Source organism: Kogia breviceps, chromosome 13, assembly GCF_026419965.1.
Source record: "Kogia breviceps isolate mKogBre1 chromosome 13, mKogBre1 haplotype 1, whole genome shotgun sequence".
NCBI classification, from domain to species: Eukaryota; Metazoa; Chordata; class Mammalia; order Artiodactyla; family Physeteridae; genus Kogia; species Kogia breviceps.
Genome location: NC_081322.1, coordinates 63,152,926 through 63,175,555, shown reverse-complemented (window position 1 = coordinate 63,175,555; position 22,630 = coordinate 63,152,926). Strand labels below are relative to the sequence as shown.

The 22,630-nt window shown below is 42.3% G+C and overlaps 1 protein-coding gene across 5 annotated transcripts in view; it reads left to right on the top strand.

Moving 5' to 3' along the window:
- Window positions 1-2,085, top strand: part of SGK1 (serum/glucocorticoid regulated kinase 1) — a 116,543-nt gene extending 114,458 nt beyond the window's left edge. For all 5 annotated transcript variants that reach the window (XM_067010845.1, XM_067010847.1, XM_059082981.2 and 2 more), the window contains 3 exons: window positions 161-316; window positions 421-510; window positions 885-2,085. In XM_067010845.1, the coding sequence (XP_066866946.1) occupies window positions 161-316; window positions 421-510; window positions 885-1,052 (414 nt within the window). In that variant the 3' untranslated portion in view covers window positions 1,053-2,085. The remainder of the gene's footprint in view (window positions 1-160; window positions 317-420; window positions 511-884) is intronic.
- The last annotated feature ends 20,545 nt before the right edge of the window (window positions 2,086-22,630 follow it).

Here is a 22,630-nt window from a genome sequence, read left to right as displayed (position 1 = left end):
GGCAAAATATAGACACTTAAAAATCTAGGGTAAAGAAGACCTATCAAGTGATAGACTTCGTCAAAACCAGCTTCATATATTAACGTTTAAGTCTTTCTTGGTAATGGGTGCTCTCCAAAACTTCCAATTAAGTAGTAAGTAATCTTCCTGCTTCTTTCAGCCTCCCTTTTATAGCCGAAACACAGCTGAGATGTACGACAACATTCTGAACAAACCCCTCCAGTTGAAGCCAAATATTACAAATTCTGCAAGACACGTCCTGGAGGGCCTCCTGCAGAAGGACAGGACGAAGAGGCTTGGTGCCAAGGATGACTTTGTGAGTCATTTTTTCCTCTCCTCCTGGGCTGTATGGGTAGAGCACTAGACCTCACCGCCCTTCTTGAATTTCACTCTTCTAAATTCATGCTTCTTTCTCAACAGATGGAGATTAAGAATCACGTCTTCTTCTCCCTAATTAACTGGGATGATCTCATTAATAAGAAGATTACTCCCCCTTTTAACCCAAATGTGGTGAGTATCTCTCTCGTGAGTGTGCACAGGCCCAAAGGGCATCAATCTTTTAAGTCAGAGTTGCTGTTGGTAGTGGTGGAAGGGGAAGGGCCCTCAAGGAATAAATTGGCATTCGGAAGCCATTATGTTACCCACAAAAGTAGAACTTCTGTCCCAACGAAGCTCACATTATTTTTCAACACATTTTATAAATTACAGTAGCCAAAGACAGAAAGTAAACATGGTCCTCATAGTTTAAACTTTGTGTGGCCTTTGGGTTTTGCGCTTGAAGACGTTGCTGACGGCGGAAGTTGCCATATGGTGCCTGCATGAGAATTGCCCTTTCTTGTCTCCACTGTGGATTCTTGACTCGTTTTCTTCCCTTCCTGCATCAGAGTGGACCCAGCGACCTGCGGCACTTTGACCCCGAGTTTACCGAAGAGCCGGTCCCCAACTCCATCGGTCGGTCGCCCGACAGCATCCTCCTCACAGCCAGCGTCAAGGAAGCGGCCGAGGCCTTCCTGGGCTTTTCCTACGCACCTCCCGTGGACTCTTTCCTCTGAACGGTCTTAGGGTTGGTTGCGAAGGACTTTACGGGCGTTTTTGAAATGTTTTAGTTAGCCTTTTGGCAGAGCTGCCAGCTGACAGGACATCTTAAAAGAGAATTTGCACATCCCTGGAAGCTTGCACATCTTGGCAATCTTATTGCACACTGTTTGCTGGAAGCTTTTTGAAGAGCACATCCTCCTCAGTGAGCTCGTGAGGTTTTCCTTATTCTTCCTTCCAATGTGGTGCTATCTCTGAAATGAGCAGTAGAGGGCCGCCCCAGACAGATGCAGTGGTCTCATTTGAAGGGGGACGCTGTTCTGAGAAGGAGCTTCTGAAGGTCTGTCCGGGCCGTGATAACGAATCTTATGAAACGTGCCTTTTCTGATGAGATCGTGTTAGCTCCAAAGTTCTTCCTGTTGCCGAGTGTTTCTGTTCTGTTTTTCCTTGTGGACTTCCTGTGTGATCAGCCGTATGAGTGTGGTATGCTTGCTCACAGAAGGACTCAGTTATAAGCATCAATGTGACACTTGCAGGACACTACAACGTGGGACATTGTTTGTTTCTTCCATATTTGGAAGATAAATTTATGTGTAGGCTGTTTTTTTTTTTTTGTAAGATATAGTTAATAACTAAAATTTATCGGAAATGGTCTTGCAACGACTTGTATCCAGATGCTTAAAGAAGCATTGCTGCTACAAATATTTCTATTTTTAGAAAAGGTTTTTATGGACCAATGCCCCAGTTGTCAGTCAGAGCCTGGTGTTTTCACTGTTTAAAATATCACCTGTAAAATGGGCATTATTTATGTTTTTGTTTCTTTTTTTGCATTCCTGATAATTATATGTATTGTATAAAGAAAGTCTGTACATTGGGTTATAACACTAGTATATTTAAACTTACAGGCTTATTTGTAATGTAAACCACCATTTTAATGTACTGTAATTAACATGGTTATAATAATGTACAATTCTTTCCCCCCTCCCTACCACACACCTTTTTTTGTGTGTGATAAACCAACTTTGGTTTGCAATAAAACCTTGAAAAATATTTGCAGAAATTGTGTCATGTGTGTTATTTTGTAAATTTCAGTTAAGGGGGCATTACTAGATCTGTTTAAAATTTAAAACCAGGGGAATGCTGCTGTAATTTACAGCTCAGTGGCTTGATTACTCCAATAGCATCAGCTTCTGACTCTAGGAGAGAATAGGGTGGTCTTAAAGCCAATTTTTTTTTTTTCCTTGGTGGGAGGCTGCATTGCATGACTTGCAGGATCTTAGTTCCCAGACCATGGAGAACCCATGCCCCCTGCAGTGGAAGCACACAGAGTCCTAACCACTGGACCGCCAGGGGATTCTCTAAAGCCAATTTCTATTTTTGGGCTTCTCAGCAGCATTTTATGATGTCAGTCATTATCCATAAATCCATCCAAGCAAATCCTTGTCAATTTAACTCTCTCAAGGACAGCCATGAAGTAATGTTCCCTATATTTATTGCCTGCCCTGTGAAGTTGGCTGTTTGTCTGACATTTGGCTTGTCTGAAGTAACAGGTAATTCTTTCAACAAATACCTGGTACCTTCCCTGAGCCAGGCTCTTTTCTGAGTGCTGTGGATAAAGCAATGAGCAAAGCTGACAAATCTCTGCCCTTAACACATCCTGGTGGGAAAGACAGACTTTCAAAAGAGCAGTTTGTCAAAATGGAAATCCAGAAAACAGTCTGTAGTAAAGAGGGTGAGGATGTTTGTCATAAATGGCTATGTTCCCAAAATGCTGAACCGGCAGGGCTCCTGGTTCGTGAGAGTAACCAGAGCCAAAACAAGTCCAGTGTCAGCTCAGAGAAGGACCCTGCAGGGGCACATCCCTGGTTTGGACTGGAAGCCACTGAAGCTGGTGTGCACCCAGCACTGCATGGACCCACCCGACTGATGTTCAGAGGCCTTTCCTAGAGCTCATCCCATTGGAATATTTTCTGTGGGAGAAAGGAAAGGGGCTTGATATTAGGAGATAATCATCTTGTGTCCAAGTTGGTTGGACTTTGTCACTTTTCTAGGCCTTCCACAAATTTCCTAGCATACACGGGAGTTCCAATAGTTGGCCTTGCTGCTCTAAGCCTACTGCCCACCCTCTATCTTGACCTCTTAGTTTGCACAGGGATTTCCCCAGGGAAAGTAGTGATCATTTTCCCTTTTATCATGGCTCATATCTCACCTCTCCCAGAAGGCTTGTAAGGTTTGAAGAGGTGTTGGAGATCACTTAGTCTGTCTCTCTTGAGTCAATGACTTTGTGCTGAAGGGGAACCCCAGATCAAGCTCTGCATTTGAGTTACGGCTCTGCCCTACAGACATTAGCTGCATATTAAACCCCTTACCAAACCCAAATGCCAAAATTGACAATGGTGACAAAGAAAATCTAACGTCCTAGTAATGACTGATGCTGACCCTGACAAAAAGGCTTTCTGCATATCTCCCCCTCATTCTCATGATCAATAACAGTTAAGAGTCCCTCTTTGAACAATAAGTACTTAAATCACTTTTTGTTGTTGTTGTTGTTGTTGTTGTAGTACGCAGGCCTCTCACTGTTGTGGCCTCTCCCTTTGTGGAGCACAGGCTCCAGACGTGCAGGCCCAGCGGCCATGGCTCACAGGCCCAGCCGCTCCACGGCATGTGTGATCTTCCTGGACCGGGGCACGAACCCGTGTCCCCTGCATCGGCCGGCGGACTCTCAACCACTGCTCCACCGGGGAAGCCCTAAATCACTTTTTTAATCTGAACATAAGTCTTGTAGCCCCGACTCTCCCATCTAATTATAGATAACTCAGAGGGGTTAATCATGGATTACAAAGCTTTTTAACTTTTTAAGGGTAGAAATTTGGTTTATGGCTTCAGTCAGTCACTATGTAAGATCTGATTTGCTTGCATTGCTAGAGAGTTGATAAGAGCCAGAGGAGTCCCAGGTGTCACACAAACAGGAGGAGATTAAATCAAACACAAGTGGGTGGGAAGGGAACAGGGCAAGAACAGGGAAGTCCAGAAAGAAAAAGGGATCAACTAAAAAAAAAAAGGCAAATATTTACTAAACACTATGATGTCAAATAGCATATGTGCAGAGGTATCTTTTATCTAGGGCTGTGGGGCACATCCCTGTCAGCATTTGAAACTACATTTGAGCATTATGGTTGGTAAAAGGGACAATTCACTTCTCCATAGTTTTTCAATGGTGGAGCTGGTCAGATATGGGTTTGGGGGAACATTTGGCTAAGATTCCCACAAGTTAAAATGGGACTTTGAAACCACTGCTACCATGAATATGTCAAGTACCATGCTTAGGGAATTTGCCATATACTTGGGGAGACATGGTACCTACCCATGGTATAAGGCAGTTGGTGAATGAAGGGTAAAGGGAACCTCAGAAGTGCAGAAGTCTCTGTGGGGTTGGCTACCTAGAGCAGGCTTCACAGAGGCAATGACAAAAGATTCTCACCAACCAATTTATTTCTAGGGAGTCTAATGGGATGCAGGCCCTAAGGATTAGATAACAGTAATAATAGTTTATACTGTAGAGCTCGAATTGTATGCCAGATGTTCTTCTAAGTACTTTATACAAAATTCATTTAATCTTCAGAATAACCCTGTGATGTCAAAAATGAAGAAACTAGCACAAAAAGGTAATTTGCTGGGACATGGTTAGGTTAGAAGTCAAATCGTGACAGTCTGGCCCCCAAGCCTACGTTTGTAACCACTATATACTCTGCAAAATGTTGTCACCTAAAAGGTGACAACAAGAATATAGAAGCAAACAATTGTGTGCTTGTTAGTCATTCACTTATTATTTCTCCAGACCTTTACGAAGACACCTTCTAGGTATTGTGCTAGGCAAAGAGAGAGAAAGAGAAAGGGGGGTGGGAAGGGATAAAGAATTTGCAATTATAATGTAGACATTGTCAGTTGTTGAAGATGAGATGCAGCTGGAAATACGCATTGCAGTGGGAGTAAATCAGTACAACCATTTTGGAAAACTGTTTGGCATTTTCTACTGAATAAAGATGGACATATTTATAACTTATGACCCAGCAGTTTCACTCGATGGTGTATATGCACCACAAAGAGTGCACATATATTCAATAAAAATTTTGCAATAATATTCACAGTAGGACTATTTTTATTAGCCCCAAAATGGGAACAATTCATAATGTCCACCAACAGCAAAGTGCATAAATATAATGAATAAATGAGTAAATATAATGGAATACCATACTATAATGAAAATGCTATATGCTATATACAACAACAGGGAATAAATCTCACAAACATAGAAACCGCACTGTATGATTTGATTTATATAAAATTTGAAAGCAGGCCAACAAGACAAAGCCATTTAAAAGTCAGGATCTGATTGTCTTTGGGGAGGGGCGGATGGAGATAATGATCAAGAGGGCAAGTGAGGGGGGTGGTCTTCTGGGTGCTGTTGTAATTTCTTGATCTTGGTGGTTTCAGGCGTGATTTTGCTTTTTGATATTTCATCAAGCTAAATACTTATGATACGTGAATTTTCTATATGTTATATACCAATAAAAACGTTTACTTAAAAATACATGGTGGGCTTCCCTGGTTGGCGCAGTGGTTGAGAATCCGCCTGCCGATGCAGGGGACACGGGTTCGTGCCCTGGTCCGGGAAGATCCCACATGCTGCGGAGCAACTAAGCCCGTGAGCCATGGCCGCTAGGCCTGCGCGTCCGGAGCCTGTGCTCCGCAACGGGAGAGGCCACAACAGTGAGAGGCCCGCATACCGGGAAAAAAAAAAAAAAAATACATGGTATGGGGCTTCCCTGGTGGCGCAGTGGTTGAGAGTCCGCCTGCCGATGCAGGGGACACGGGTTCGTGCCCCGGTCCGGGAAGATCCCACATGCCGCAGAGCGGCTGGGCCCGTGAGCCTTGCCCACTGAGCCTGCGCGTCCGGAGCCTGTGCTCCGCAACAGGAAATGCCACAACAGTGAGATGCCCGCGTACCGGAAAAACAAGAAAAACATGGTACAATAGAAACAGGACATTATGGGAACACAGAGGAGGGACTTCTTACCCAATTTGGGGGTCAGGGAAAGGGGCTAAGTTTTCCGGGAGTTTAGGACAGAGAGGCTTAGGGAGGTCTGGAGGGCTCAGGTAGATTGTCTTAGGAATTGGATCTTGAAAGTGGGGCAGAAAGTAGGGCCTTCCAGGTCTGGCTGGTAGAGGTGGGGAGCGAGGGGGCAGCCTGCCTAAGCACAATGAATGGGGCACTGGAAAAAGGGAGGGTCTCAGGCAGACCTAGGTCAGAATCCCAGCTCCACCCATCTGCTTTCTAGCATCGGGCAAGTAGTAACTTGGGCAAACCTCTCCTAACTTCAGTTTCTCTAAGGGGGGAAATGCATCCACTGCCTATTTTTTCTCAGTTATATGTGAGATAAGGTCAGAAAGAACTGGAATTTTAAAATGCTAGTCAGGGCTTCCCTGGTGGCGCAGGGGTTGAGAATCCGCCTGCCGATGCAGGGGACACGGGTTCGTGCCCTGGTCCGGGAGGATCCCATATGCCGCGGAGCGGCTGGGCCCGTGAGCCATGGCCACTGAGCCCACGCGTCCGGAGCCTGTACTCCGCAACAGGAGAGGCCACAGCAGTGAGGGGCCCGCGTACCGCAAAAAAAAAAAAAAAAGCTAATTAATTTCTTCTTTCCCCACTCATTACCTTTCTTACCTTTCTCAATTTCCCCTTCTCTTTAGCAGATTATAGGGGGGAAAAAAGGATATTAAAGAGCAGTGAAGGACTTCCCTGGTGGTCCAGTGGTTAGGAATCCGCCTTCCAATGCAGGGGAAGCGGGTTCGGTCCCTAGTCAGGGAACTAAGATCCCACGTGCCGCGGAGCGACTAAGCCCGCTCGCCTCAACAGAGCCCACGCGCTCTGGAGCCTGTGTGCCACAACTAGAGAGAGAAGCCTGCACGTGGCAACGGAAGACCTCACATGCCACAACTAAGACCCGACTCAGCCAAAAATAAATAAATATCTTTAAAAAAAAAAAAAGAGCAGCGAGAAGTCATTTTGAATAAGGAGATGGACCTTGTGATTGATGTTCTTGGACGTTTCGGGGAGATGTTTAGATTTCATTAGGTAGTAAAGTGAAGCATCTGGAGGTTTTCCATGAGGAAAAGGCGTGATCAAAAGGCATGTTCTGGTGACTCTTGGCAAGAGTTGTGAGTGTGGGGAGAGCTCTGGAATTTAAAAAAATAACGGTACTAAGGAAGCCACTTAGGAAAATTCTGACAATCATCCCATTGGTGGTGGCGATAAAAGGATAGAGAGAAATGGAGCTTCATGAGTTGCTGGGAATGGAGAGAGAAGGAGTCAGTGTAGCTTATTTCTTTAATGTAGTTGACTCCACTTCCTGAAGTGCCTCTCATAGCTGCAACAATAGCAGTTAGTACACAAACCACCCACCAGTTTCTTCAATATCCCCAAGGCATAACGAATCAGCTGATAGATAACCACTCAGTGTAGTTGGCAAGGCGAGATGTTACACATTGTACTCAATCTCTACCGCACCCTGTTGAGACATTTCTCACCTCATCCATCAAAAAGCTCCCCCAATCCTACGCCATATGCCTCAAGCCTTGTATTAGGAGCAGAAATGATGTTAAACTTCACCTGTTGTGAATCATAACAACATGTCTATTAAGAAAAACACACTCATCCAAATTAATTAAGCTCAATTTGAGAAACGGGTTTTTCACATTGCATGAAAATTGTTAGCCAGTCACAAAAACTAACAAATTATTGTTGCTTAGATTTCACTTGTGGCTTACGTGTGATCTTTCCTAGTCTGCTTTGGCCACTGCATACTTGCTCTATAAGAACGTGTTTAATATATACATATATGTTTTCTCTGCTTTCCACACCTCTTCTATGAAGGACTTCAGCAGCAAGATCCAGAGCAATCCTGGAGGTTTATTTAGTGTTTACCTATAACATTATGTTCAGACAGATATGTTTATGTATTTGGATAGCTTGGAAACCATGGACTCTGATGGGCAGGGTTCTTAGTTTCCTCTTTTCTGTGTGGTCTGTTCTGTTCTCCGCTTACGGTACCCCAGCAGGCAGGATGCCGTTGCTATAACAACAATACAGATTGTTCAGAAGAAAATATATAGGCATAATCACTCTGGCCAACTGCAGAACAAGGATCATAAGCATAAAGACATAGTGTCAGGGCTTCCCTGGTGGCGCAGTGGTTGAGAGTCCGCCTGCCGATGCAGGGGACACGGGTTCGTGCCCCGGTCCGGGAGGATCCCACGTGCCGCGGGGCGGCTGGGCCCGTGAGCCATGGCTGCTGAGCCTGCGCGTCCCGAGCCTGTGCTCCGCAACGGGAGAGGCCACAACAGTGAGAGTTCCGCATACCGCAAAAAAAAAAAAAAAAAAAAAAAAAAAAAAAAAAAAAATACATAGTGTCACTTTACAGACACATATAGGAAACAGATGAGTGGCTGCCGACTTGTTCATGACATCTGGATGATTTTAACACAGTTCTGCTGAGCCTTGTTTTACTGCCTCTTTGGCTTAGTCATAGACTCCAGACCTAGTATTCCAGAAGCCGAAGTCATCACCTTCCCTAGCCAGACCTAAACCATTTGATTCCAAGTGCGTTTCAGTGTTGCTAGCAAAGGTCAGCACAGATCTATTTGTTTTGGCAATAATTAATTAAAGTTCATTTAATTAGATTATTTAGGGTTAAGCTGGAAACAATTTGGGGTCCCAATTGCAAACAGTGATTATATTTTCCTCTGAAAGATCATGAAAAAGAGACATACAGAATGATCTGATGCTTGAATTAAATTATATGCTACCTAATAATAACGGACAATTTGAGATCTTTAGAGAAAATATAATTTTTCAAACATATGTGATAACTCTTAAAATTATAGCAAATAAAAGAATAAATAATCAGGGAGGAGGAAAGAATGTGTGTGCTTCCTTAGATTTTTCTTTTATTTATAAATGGATAACACTCTCTTGGTTAAATAAATAAATAAAAACATGGTGGGTCAAAATGAGTAAAAGTTCACGATTGCCTTGCTGCTCAGTTATTCCCATCCCAATTTTCCCTTGCAGGAGATAAGCAATAGTAAGCTTTTTTGGTGTATCCTTTTAGAAATTTGATATGCACATACAAGCATAAAGGTTTCTAATAACACAGAATTTGAATTTTAAAGGAGGGAGCAGAGGAGGTGTCTTGATTGCTGGTTGATTTTTTTTAAAGTTGTCTTAATTGTTTGTATTTTTTAAAAGTTCAAAATCTCATTTGTGTGAGTCTAGTGCTTAAAAATTTTTGGTGTAACACAACCTTTATATTGCATGCCAACTTTTTCATCTGGGAAATGAAGACAAACCAACCTGGTTTCATGTTGCAGGACAAACAAAGCTGTAGGCTCACAGGGACAGGAGACTTGACTTTCAAGGTTGCCCTTTGCAATTGTGTATGATTTTTGCCTTGTCCACAGGCTTTAGAACCTAACAGCTCAGCAACTTCATTCTGGCTGCACTCTTTCTAACGCAGCTAGGAGCCACCTCGATTTTCCAGTCACTAAATAGCTGTTTTATGCCTAAGGCATACCTGAATATTCTCACTAAAGTGACCTGATTAGGGGATAATACTTTCCCTTCCAACCATCCCTATGTTCCTTTAAGTCATTCTCCCTATCAACTATCCTGTCCTTTCCAGTATTGTAAAATCGTAAAAATGTCAGGGGCAGGAGGAATCACTACTAGCTCCAGGGGTCATAAACTCCGTGCCTTCGGGAGCCAAGGCTGTAAATCATATTAGATGAAGACAATAGGAGCCGTGGACTCTTAAAAGCATTGAAATTAAAATCAAAATCAGAAACCACTGTGTTGGCCCAGTGAAATGAGTCTATGGTCAGAAACACCTGCAAGTGTTATAGTCTAATCTCATATGCAATTACGTACAATTCAATGGCTTGCCCTCTCTTTTGCATTCTTGTCCATTCATTATCTAGGAGCAACACAACAAAAAACAAAACGCCAAACACTGGGGATTGAAAGCTCTGCTTCTCCCAACTATACAACAGTGAGGAAGGAATGGGCTTAGGGGGACACTGGTTTGGCATTAAATGACACAAAATCCATCGAAGACTGTTCCCAGCTTCTAATCACATGCACACACCTGGTGGCCTCAATGTCCGTCAGAATTCCATCACCAGCTTTGGAAAGGAAGTGGGCAGACTCCCTGGTGTATCATCCAGGAGCACCGAAGGGGCCCCTTTTAGAGCGGACCACTCATTTGCTCACACATTGTTTATAATAATCTGAAGAATTTTCTGTCTTCCATAAAGGAACAAGGAAAAAGGTTGGCCAAGCCGTCCAGAGTTCCAAAGAACATGCAGCCAGGAAAAGATATGTTAAGGAAGGCAGCCTAATAAATTAGGAAAACCTTGATTCTTTTATGTGTGTGTGTATGTATCTTTTTTTTTTTTTTTTTTCGGTACGCGAGCCTCTCACTGTTGTGGCCTCTCGCATTGCGGAGCGCAGGCTCCGGACGCGCAGGCTCAGCGGCCATGGCTCACGGGCCCAGCCGCTCCGCGGCATGTGGGATCTTCCCGGACCGGGGCACGAACCCGTGTCCCCTGCATCGGCAGGCGGACTCTCAACCACTGCGCCACGAGGGAAGCCCTCATTTTTTTTTTTTTTAATTTATGCTTGGCTTCATCAGGTCTTTGTTGATGTGCGTGGGCTTTCTCTAGTTGCGGCGAGCGGGGGTTACTCTTTGTCGCAGTGTGCAGGCTTCTCATTGCGGTGGCTTCTCTTGTTGTGGAGCACGGGCTCTAGGCATGCAGGCTCAGTAGTTGTGGCTCGCGGGGTCTAGAGCGCAGGCTCAGTAGTTGTGGCGCACGGGCTTAGTTGCCCTGTGGCATGTGGGATCTTCCCGGACCAGGGCTCGAACCCGTGTGCCCTGCATTGGCAGGCGGATTCTTAACCACTGTGCCACGAGGGAAGTCCCGAAAACCTCTGGTTCTTGAAACCCGGTCTTTCTGAGCCTTGATTTCTTTTTTTTCCCAAATTGGGACTAAAAGCACTTCTTTTGTACTGTAGAAGATCTGAGGTAATGTGTCAGGATGACGAAAAATGTGTTTTCATTCAACAAGACCATAAATAAGGGTGCTGTTGGTACTTGCCTGGGGAGCGAGGAGCTAGGACCACGCAGACCTTCTGTCCTATTAAGCTTCATAACTTAAAACATAGCCTCCTATCGGCTCTTCCTGCTGTGCGTCTTTGGAAGCATGGAGAACAGTCACGTGCCCTCAGATTCGCAGCACACCCACCCTTCCAGCGACAGGCAAATTGTGAAGAGTAGGTTGAATAAATCTTCCCACATTCTGGTTTCATGGAGTTTAAGGTGTTTCTAATTATCCCTAAGGATTATTAAACTCTTCAAATTAAATTTTTTAGGCTTCTTTAATACACATGCACCATAAAATAAGGGAGAATTATACTACATTACTCAGCAATGAAACCAGAGTGGCATAGTGCTGCAATAGCCTGACATCACCCCATGTCAACCTTTTCTTTAAAGAGAGAAAGCGTGAGTGACACAAAAGTTTTGTTCTTTATTTTTTCATCTTTGCTAATAGCAGTACAGTCAAATCCATGGAAGAAACCTAGGGTTGTTGGGAGTGTATCTGGATATAAAGCAGAAGATTTGGGTACAGACTCAAACTCTGCCACGTTGGTAAGTCTCCTTTTCCATAAAACGGGGATACTGGTAACTGCTCTGCTTTCCTCACAGGCCAATGCAAAGTTCCAACAAGGGAGACAATGTAGAAGAATAGGCTTTGCTGACCAGGAAATGATAAACTGGTGCCTGATGCTTGCTAGAAAACATGATGCTTTGAACTATACCAATTTACACAGTCGTTAACGTTAAGACTTGAGGCCTCTAGGAGTCTGTCAAGATTTTTCTAACAGATTATCCTACTGAGAATACTGCTACCTAGTAGAAGTCAGTTTTTTAACACACGGCAATGCACATGTTTATTTCATTGCCCTTGAAAATTCTTCCCGTTTAAAAGCAGGAAGCTTTTTGCAGGAATTAAATCCCCAAATGCAGAGAGTAAGAATTGTTCTCCAATTTGCTAATCCTTAACATGATGACATCATATACGTGAACAAGCAATCTAAAGTATAAAAGATATTACTAAATAAAGTATATGCAAATCTTTACTTCATTATTCTTTAAGCTTTGTTTCAATGAAAATCACACAATGGAGAGAGAGAGAGATAGAGATAGAGATAGAGAAATAGAGGGAGAAAGAGAGAGATGAGAGAGAGAGTGAAAGAGAGATTCTGATAACATGAGACCTTGTCACTATTCAACATATTCCACATAGCTTTAGCAGTCCCAGCCATGCAAAACAAACAAACAAACAAAAACAAAAATAGAAAAAGAAATAAGAAACATAAGCATCAAAAATGAAAAGACAAAATTGTCATTGATGCAGATGCTATAATTATATACACAGAAATACCAAAGAGATAAACAAACTATAAAACCTAATTGGGAGTTCATCAACATGGCCTCATCCAGTATCTACTACCCAGCAAAAAAAAGTTAGACAACAGAGCAGAAAAAAAAAAAAAAAAAAAAAAAAAAGATTTTGTTTACAGATAATGCAAAATTTATAAAGTACCTAGGAATTAATGAACCTAACAGAGAATGCACAAGGATTTTGTAGAGAAAAAAACTAGCTCAATTAAGGTATGTTATGTTAGTGGACTGATGTCATAATTTTGCAAAGATATTGATTCTCCCAAAATTTATCTATAGGTTTCAGTAAATTTCCAATGTAAATCTAAAAGGTTTTTTTAGGCTGAATTGAAAAATTAATTGTGAAATATATATGAAAGAGTAAGATTCACTAATATTTCATATAAAATATACATGAAATAATTGATCCACTATAATAGCGAATGGTGAGCAGAGATGGAAAAGCAGATCTACCAGATCTTAAAACATATTACAAAGACCTGAAACAGTATTAAAACAACATGCTATTGGCATATGGACAGACAATAGGACAAATGGGACCGAGAGATGGTATATAGAATATGAGATTAGTGACGCCACAAATCAATGGAGAAACCAGAATATTTACCAAATGATGTTAGGAAATTTAGCTCATTATTTGAAGAAAAGTAAGTTGGATCTCTGCTTCACATGACATTTAAAAATAAACCTCAGGGCTTCCCTGGTGGCGCAGTGGTTGAGAATCCGCCTGCTGATGCAGGGGACACGGGTTCGTGCCCCGGTCCGGGAAGATCCCACATGCCGCTGAGCGGCTGGGCCCGTGAGCCACGGCTGCTGAGCCTGCGCGTCCGGAGCCTGTGCTCCGCAACGGGAGAGGCCACAACAGTGAGAGGCCCGCAAAAAAAAATAATAATAAAAAAAATAAAAAAAATAAACATCAAATGGATTGAAAAAGACCTAAATATGAGAGAGAAAATTTTAAAAATAATAGAAGAAAATATCAAAAAATATAACAAGTCATTGATGAGCTAGTTAATGATCAGGCACATCAAATTGTCACCTTCTGGTTCAGGAGGCTAAGAGAGCCTTCTGAATGAGAATCATGGTTTGAGCAGGATTAAAGGATGGGAAGAAGTTTAATGAATGAGGAGTAAGCTTCCAGAGAAAGTAATGGTAACTTACATTTACAGAACACTTCCCACCATTACATATTAACTCATTTACCTTATAAGGTAAATGGTAAATAAGGTAAATGGTAAATATAAGGTAATAATAAGGTAATAAGGTAATAAGGTAATAAGGTAAATGGTAAAATATTTCTATTCCCTTCTTACAAATGTTAAAATTGAGGCTCTGAAAAGTTTAAACGAACAGACGCCCACGGCTCTGACACCAGAGACTTCAGGGTGTCTTGTGAGTATCCTGGTATCTCTACTGAGCGGTGAGCTGAACCCTCACCCCCAGGAATGTATAGCCCAGCTATTTCAGTCTTCCTTCAGTAGAGATTGTCTTTTTATGAGATGAACATTTGAAACTGGAGAAAGGAACCAAAGGTCACCAATAAATAACTTTGGAATATGCAGCTCAAAGGTGAATGGGCCATTATAAAGTGAAAATCTCCATTAAAATGTGTTACAAATCTGAAAGGCGGTTTCTTATGTTTAGTGGTGTCTAAAGTCTGCGTTTAAGGGATAGTAATACATATGCTACATTCCTCATAGAGCTGTTGTGAGAATCAAATGAAAGAAGGAGCTTTTACATATGAGGAGCTACTGTCCTAACTTTTAAAAGTTTCCTGACACCCTTTAACGTGTGAAATAACATCAACATCGGTCTGCAGCGCCACCCAGTGGACACAATAATGCTTTGCTTGATATTTTCACGTGTCTTCCCTGTTTCAGGGGGTAAATATTACCTTTATTACATGTCTGTTACTGAGGCATTTTGCTCACAGTATATTTCGCTCAGATTTTTTATTTATAAAAATTGTTTACATGACATTTTGCCCGTGAATTTTATTTTGATAAATAAATATTATTAAGTCAATATTTTTAAAAAGGCAAATTTCAGGTCATAAACTTATGTTAATCAGAATGCTTCACCCTGTATAGCTGTCCTCGCCAGAATTGCAACCCAAGTGTCTGTCTGATTAACAGTCTGGGTTTTAACACAGCAGGACAAGTTGGGGGTATTGGAGCCATCTGTTTCCTGCTTGATTTGCCCGTAAGTTGTACTTAAAATTGCTGAGTTCACACCTGAAACTTTTCTTGTTAATAGTTTGCTCATTCATACACATAGCATTGCTTTAATAAAAAAGTAATCTATTGAGTTCTTTTCAATGTTAGGCACTGTGCTTAGCGCTATGGATACAATAACAAACAAAAAGGAATGCAGTCCCTGCCTTCCGGGAGTTTGCAATCTAGTCAGAGAGCTACACAATAATTAAGTAAACCACACTATCAACTGAAAAAAAAAGCACAACCTAAAAGTTGAGAATTATGTTTTCTTTGGTGGACAAAACTGAGGACTTAAGCCCGGTATGCAGCCTCTCAGATAGCTCTGAGGGACTGCTTCGAAGAGGTCAGGGAGAAGCCAGGATATGTAGGAATTTTTACAACAAAGACCAGGTAGTACGAACTTCCAATGATTACTGTTAATTAAGGAAAACCAAATACCTCAAGTTAATGAATTTAGCACTTTTCTATGTTTGGGAAGATGCAAGTGTCCAGGCTCATTGAAATCACTCCTTTGATATGCACCTGAGCTACCTAGGGCCAGTATCCTGTTCTTTCCCATTCTGAGTCCCCTGAGGGTGCACCTTCGGGGGTGACTGCAGTGGCTGAGAGCTTGGCAGTGGGCAGCCCATCTGTTTCCAGTTTGTCTCCATCCTGAGTTCTCCCAGGGCTCATCGCGGAGAAGGGGACAAAGACAGGGGTGGAGGGACGGCTGTAGTGGCTTAATGACTGCAACATCCTTTGTTTACTGATATGGCAGGCAATATTTTTCATTCACAATACAAATGTTATTGCCTTACTTAGCTCAGGGAATGAGAATATTTGTTTCATTGTGGTTTTTAATTTTTTTTACTAAACATCAATAATCTAACTTGTCCTCATGTATATCTGGGTGTTTGGGGGGTGTTGGGTTTATAGTGGAAGACCTTGAAGTTCTTTTGTTTAAATTAACCCTGGCAATCAGCACGACGAAGTGTGTCCTCCGTGTTGTAGGATAATAATGTGAAACAGTGAAATTTGGAGTCAGAAACACCAAATAAATCTTGTGGTCTCTTACTATTCTTGTGACCGTCAGCAAATGATTATTCATTTTTTCTTTTCTGTGAAATAAAAATAGTAATAATACCTACCTTGACAGGGGAAAACCATGACTACTACAGTACATGGTACATAATAGGTGATTAACACTTTGCCTAAAGTACCATGTAATTAAAGGCCACATGTTTTTTTGTTGTTGTTTTTTTTTTTTTTTTTGCGGTACGCGGGCCTCTCACTGTTGTGGCCTCTCCCGTTGCAGAGCACAGGCTCCGGACGTGAAGGCTCAGCGGCCATGGCTCACGGGCCCAGCCGCTCCACGGCATGTGGGATCCTCCCGGACCAGGGCACGAACCCGTGTCGCCTGCAACGGCAGGCGGACTCTCAACCACTGCGCCACCAGGGAAGCCCCAAGGCCACATGTTTTTAATGCATCACTCATATTTCACTGGCCCCAAAACCAGTACATAAAGTTTAAAACAATCAGAGAAAAAGTAAATGTGGCTCAAAAACAGGCAGGAATTAGTAGTTTAAAGAACACAGTGTAGGGCTTCCCTGGTGGCGCAGTGGTTGAGAATCTGCCTGCCGATGCAGGGGACATGGGTTCGAGGCCTGGTCTGGGAGGATCCCACATGCCGCGGAGCAACTAGGCCACAACTACCGAGCCTGCGTGTCTGGAGCCTGTGCTCCACAACAAGAGAGGCCTCAATAGTGAGAGGCCCGCACACCGCGATGAAGAGTGGCCCCCGCTCGTCGCAACTAGAGAAAGCCCTCGCACAGAAACGAAGACCCAACACAGTAAAAATAAATGAATAAATTGATAAATTCCTACCCCCAACATCTTAAAAAAAACAACAACTACTGGTACATCTATTCAATGGAATATTATTCAGCAATAATAAGGAATGGGGGATCAATCCACCAAAAAAAACAAACACAGTATATAACATTGTTATCTTTGAATGAAGATACAAGCTACTCACAATTCAAAGACATCTAGTGACTATCTCGAAATTCTTCTTTAATAGCCCCAAGAGTTGGGCTAAGACAGATGTTCAAATTCAGTTGGTCAAATGAAGGAGGAAGCAAAACTTAATTGGTTAGCTTAGGTCTCATAACTAGTTAAAGGGAGAAATGACACTAGAACCCATGACTCTTAATTCTCTGGGTTGTGTCTCTTTAGACACCATAAAAAAAAAAATGGACTTCTGGATATCTAAACAATATGAACAGAAAAGTCTTCTCAGCATCGTTGGAAGCCTTGCCTTGCAGACAGGTTTTCAGGTCCTTCCCCTGTCTTACAATTGAGCAGAGGAAATGTATCGAGTGTTGTTCCAGTTAGAAGAGAGTTTTCTGTCCTATTGAGTGCTTGCACATTACTGGACACAACAAAAGTATCTCTGAAGAGAGGGAAAGATTAAAGAGTTAACATCTGTTGAAACCTACCTATATATTAAGCACTGTAGATACATTATCTTATTTCATCAGGTAAGTACTTATCCCTGAGTTATGGAAGGGACCTAGGGCTAGCAAGGACAAATAATGTTTCCATAGAGCTAGAGAACAACAAAGGCAGGATTCAAGTCAGGTCTTGCTGACCCCGGAGGGTCTGATATTTCCAATGCTCCCCGGTCAGAAGAGTGACCGATGAAAACAGAACATGCTTCACTCTGACCTCAATATATTTTCTCCAGTCAACCAGCCATCATGGACCTTTATGTGGCATCTGGAAATCGAAAGCTGCTAATGTCAGTCTCTTCATTTTTACAGAGGAAAATGGTTAAGGGAGGTTAGGGAGGTTAAGATCCTTCTCAGAACATTACTAGAATCAAAATAGTGCTGTTAAAATAAGTGCACATTATTTTCTACTGTCTGCTTGGAAAAAAACCATGTTTACTAAGCTTTTATGAATATTTCTTTTTTTCTGAAGCTCTGAGCACATTTTTGTAATTTTTTCCTCTGCATCATGGACTTTTGAGAAGGGCCCACAGGGTGGTTCTTCTTTGGCTCATGTTCCCATCATTGAATATGATACGGGAAGAAGGAAAATTGGAGGCCAGAGCTAATCTGGGCAAGAGCCTGGTGTCACGAGACCGCGATATTAATTTTCCAGATGACTTTGCAGCTGAGTTGGCTTAACTCTGTGACGTTAGAAGATTGAAAGCAGGTAAGAAGTTTAGTGAAGGCCTATGCCTGCTAGGTCCCACGCATCCCATACAGTCGGAGCAGTGCACAAGCATTGGCACCGACAGGGACACGCACACTGAGCTCCAACAGCCCCTGAGACTTTCCAAAAGGGACACCTTTGAATTGTATCTGTGCCTCCTCAGCCTGTGACTTCAGATTCCATGTGCTCTTTCAAATGAAAATGTCCCGCGAAACGGTCCATTAGAGAGGCATCCCACATTTTCCAGGTGATGGTTTCTGAGCCGCTGGGGTTCTCCATCAGTGCTGTGCTCCGGGGAAACAACTTCTCACTGTGCTTTGAAATGCAAAGCCGCGAGCAAACCCACCAAGTCCTGTGCTGGGGGTGAAGGTCAGAGTCAGAACCAGAAAGACAGAGACCAAACCAGATCATGCATCTCACCCCGGGACATACTGGTCAAGGTTTTACCTGTCTCTGGACTTTCCACTTGCGCTTCCCTTCTCCTGAAAGGCTGCCTCAGCTGCTCTACGTTTTGGTGAAGATGTGTTCCCTCTATTCTGTCTAAAGCAGCTCACCTGGAAATTATTCTGTCTCCCTATCAAGTTTACTTCCTTTATCATGCCACACTCTGGGACTACCCCGACAGTCCAGTGGTTAAGACTCTACCTTCCAATTCCGGGGGTGTGGGTTTGATCCCCGGTCAGGGAACTGAGATCCCAGATGCCGCGCGGTGTGGCCAAAAAAAAAAAAAAAAAAAAAAAAGTGTGCAAATCATACCATGGTATGTAATTATTTATTTATGTCTCTTTGTAAAATGCAAGCTCCCAAGGGCAGAGACTTAATCCATCTGATCTCTATTAAATCTCTAGCATCATGCCTGGCACATAGTAAGTGCTCAGTAAATGTTTGTTGAATGAGTGAATGAGTCATTCACTTGTGTAATACTTTCCAGACATTTAAAAAACATCTCTGTGTTAGAAAAGCAGGGATGATGATACTTGAATCAATGCCAACTGGTCAATTTGTCAAAAAAGCAAACGAATGAATAAAAAGTCAATACCCTGAAATTCAAACTTGAGACTAGGAAAAGGAGCTATAACATTATACATGACAGAGTTAGAATTCAAAAAGATAACTGAAAGAATCACACAAGATGAAAGATGATAAAAAAAATACATACAAATTTCAGATACAAGTCCAAAGAATCAACTTCACAGCTATAAAGTCAAAAAGTTGGACTTAACAGTACATGTTGAGTATTTGACTATTTAATTGACTGCATTCTCAATATGTTACTTGCAAATGAAGCTTCCAAAAATCAAATATGCTCTTATGCTGATTAACAGAAATATTGCGTCCAAAAGAAAAACGGTTCATTTTTTTTTACAAATAAAACAATACCAGGAGGAGAAAGTTTTGTTTCTGGCAAGATATTTCCAAAAAAACCATTCAGATGGGAATGAGCAGAGTGGAAAAAGTACCAAAACCAGATTCCAGAAGCAAATATAGCGACTGTCTAGCTGGGAAAGGAGGGGTTTGGGGCAGTATTTGCCTTGAGAGGGGAGTGAAGAGGGATATGCAGATGGACAGCATGATAGCTATCCACAAATATTTTGTGCAGAGGAGGAATTAGCCTTATCTTGCTGTGCTGTGTGGCAGGACAGAACTAGAACTGGGTGGAAATCAAAGGGAGGCTGACTTTGACGCAATCTGAGGAGGCAGTGAGATCCTGATACTGACTATGGAATGGCTCTTTGGATCAGGGTCCCCCAGAGAAACAGAATCAATAGGGTATATATATAGATATATATATCCTATCGATGTATACACACACACACACACACACACACACACACATAAGAGTAGATTTATTGTGGGAATTGGCTCATGTGATTATGGAGGCTGAGAAGTCCCACCGTCCGCCATTTGCAATCTGGACAACCAGGAAAACGGTTGACATAATTCAGCCCGAGTCCAAAGTCCAGTAGCACCAAAGTCAGAAGGGCAGAAGAAGAATGTCCCAGCTTAAGCAAATAGAGCACATTCACTCTTCCTCCTTCTTTTTATTCTCTTCAGGCCCTCAACAGATTCAATGGTGCCTACTCACAATGGTGAAGACAACCTTCTTTATCCAGCCTACCAATTCAAATGCTGATCTCTTCCCAAAACACCTTCAGAAATCGTGTTTTGCCAGCTATCTGGGAATCCTTGAATCCAGACAAGTTGACACATAAAATTAACCATCAAATTCTGTAACTATTTGGGGGAAGGGGCAGTGGGCAAGCTGTACTGGAAATTCCTTCATCAGGTAGAGACTTGGACAGGTAACTCCCACATTTCCTTCTATTTCTCAATATTTCATACTTCAGATCGTCTCTCAGGAATGTTAAGAGTAGAATAAAACCATTTGGAAGTGTATCAGAGTGCTCTACAGACATAACCTATTATTTTATCTTCCATTAAAAATTTCTGCCTAAACTGTATTACTTAAACACAAGTTTTCTTGCAGGTCTTTGCAATAACTTAAGAAACAGTCCTAGAATCAGATTATAACAAGAAAATGAAAAAGCCATTCAGTTGACTATTTTAAGTAATAGTGATATAGAGATGCCACGTCTATAGTTTACTTGCTTAGAGAGGCTACTTCCTGCCAGAACAAGGAGACCAAATCCCATTCTCTCAGAGGCTTGACAAGAGTTATGTTCATTTCAGCCACTGATGTTTCACAAAAGAATCCTCAGGGAAATTAGAGTTAAGGAATTCTCCAGGAAAAGGCTCATAACATTTATTTTAAACCAGTATCACAGCAACTGCCAGATCAGCCTGGGACACAGCCTGGAAATAGACATTCCCCCAGCCTTCCTCACTCCTTTCCCCACCCCACCCAAACTCACACGTGAGAGGGCACGTGTCTCATCACACAGAAGATTTCCCCAGCAGTGTGGGTTGTGGGTTAGAGTGGGGGACGGCTGAACACAAAATCCTCCCTTAGAAGTGATAGTTAAAATATTCAATAAATAAATTAGATCCTCACTTGTCAGGGGAAATTTAAAGCAGTCATTGAGGGTAAAATCACTTCTGTGCCATCCAGATTGCCCAGAACCCACCTACTACTAGCACCTACATCCGGGTTGCTAGGGTAAAAGTTACCCAAACCGAGGATCGCCCAGTTAGGAGAAAATAAGACATTCCAGATGCAAATCTGTGCTGACGCGGGTGTAGTGCAGTCACTAGACTCATGGAGATCAAGTCCACCCCCTTTACCAGCACATGAGTACGTGGCAACTTCGTAACATTCTTTCTGGAGGTGGTTCATGCCCGCCCTTGTGCTTGCCTAAAATTACAGACCAATTTCACTGAATTGCATCCAAATTCTAGATAGAAAAATTAAAATGAATTGTGAGCAACCCTTAGCCGATGAGAACCAATTTCCAGATCCAAACCTGAAGCTAATTTTCCAGGAAGAAACTCCCAGGAATCTAGCATCATTCCTTAGGGTCAGGGAGGGGCAGAGCTAGCAGACCTGCTGAAGAGACTGGCTATTGTCCCTCAAGCTCGGCTTTTCTGAGACCTACTGTGGATGGATTACGTCTGTTTCACACGGAAGCCTTTGGCTTTTGGCTTCTTCCATCCCATTTTCTCCTTGGAGCCTATCAGAAAAATCTGGCATCCTTGTCTCCAATTTTTGCCAACTCCTGAACTTCATGCCCTTTAAATCAATCTTATGTTAAGGCATTTGACTAAATGGATATAAGCATTGTATTTTCTTTGAAGTCAAAGCTTTTAGTTTTATCATGGATATAGGAACATTTGCTTTATGTTCTTTTCTCCATCTCCAAAAATAGCAGAGGTTTGATTCTGAACTTTCCGTGGCTCAGTAATAAAAACGTAAGCAACATAAGAGATTGTATTATATCCATTGCACTTGGCACAAATATTGAGATCAAATAACCAGTAAAAATGTTAATTAGTTTAACTTTTCAAAGGAAGCATAGTCTTAGTCCATTATCCCAGTGAGTAATGCAGAGGCTTTTTCTAAGTGTTTTTTTTTTTATCCAAAAGTTAGAAGTGCTTTGTAAACTGGGCATTGGGTTACATGCATTGGTGCTATTATCATTCATATTTTACAAGTGGGAAAGGTGAGAGGTTAAATATTCTAGAGCTAAAGCACAAAGAATCTCTCCAGCCTGGATCTGAGGCCATTGCTGCTGACTCCCCATCTCCATTTTACCGGCAAGGTTACCCCCTCTTCCTTGCTACAAATGAAATTCTGTTGCTGGTGCAGAATCCTCAGAAGGGCAGCTGGTGGGAGCTCCCTATAAACATGACTATAGGTCTGAGCTTTAATCCTTCACTGCCACACATTTGCGCCCCATCCTAAAATATGTAGTACTCACAGAGACAAAGTGCACAGAGGTGGAAAAGTCTCTCTGAGAAATCCAAACCTGGTCACTTCCAAAGGTCATTCAACAGAGCCACACATCCCCCCCCAGGGGGGAATAAAACCTTAACTAGTCCAGCTCTCCAGGTTGTAACAGAAGCAACAACAAAAAAGAGCAAAGAAAGAAACTGTCACCTTTCAGCTAAAGCCTACAGGGGTTCCACAGCACATTTTACAC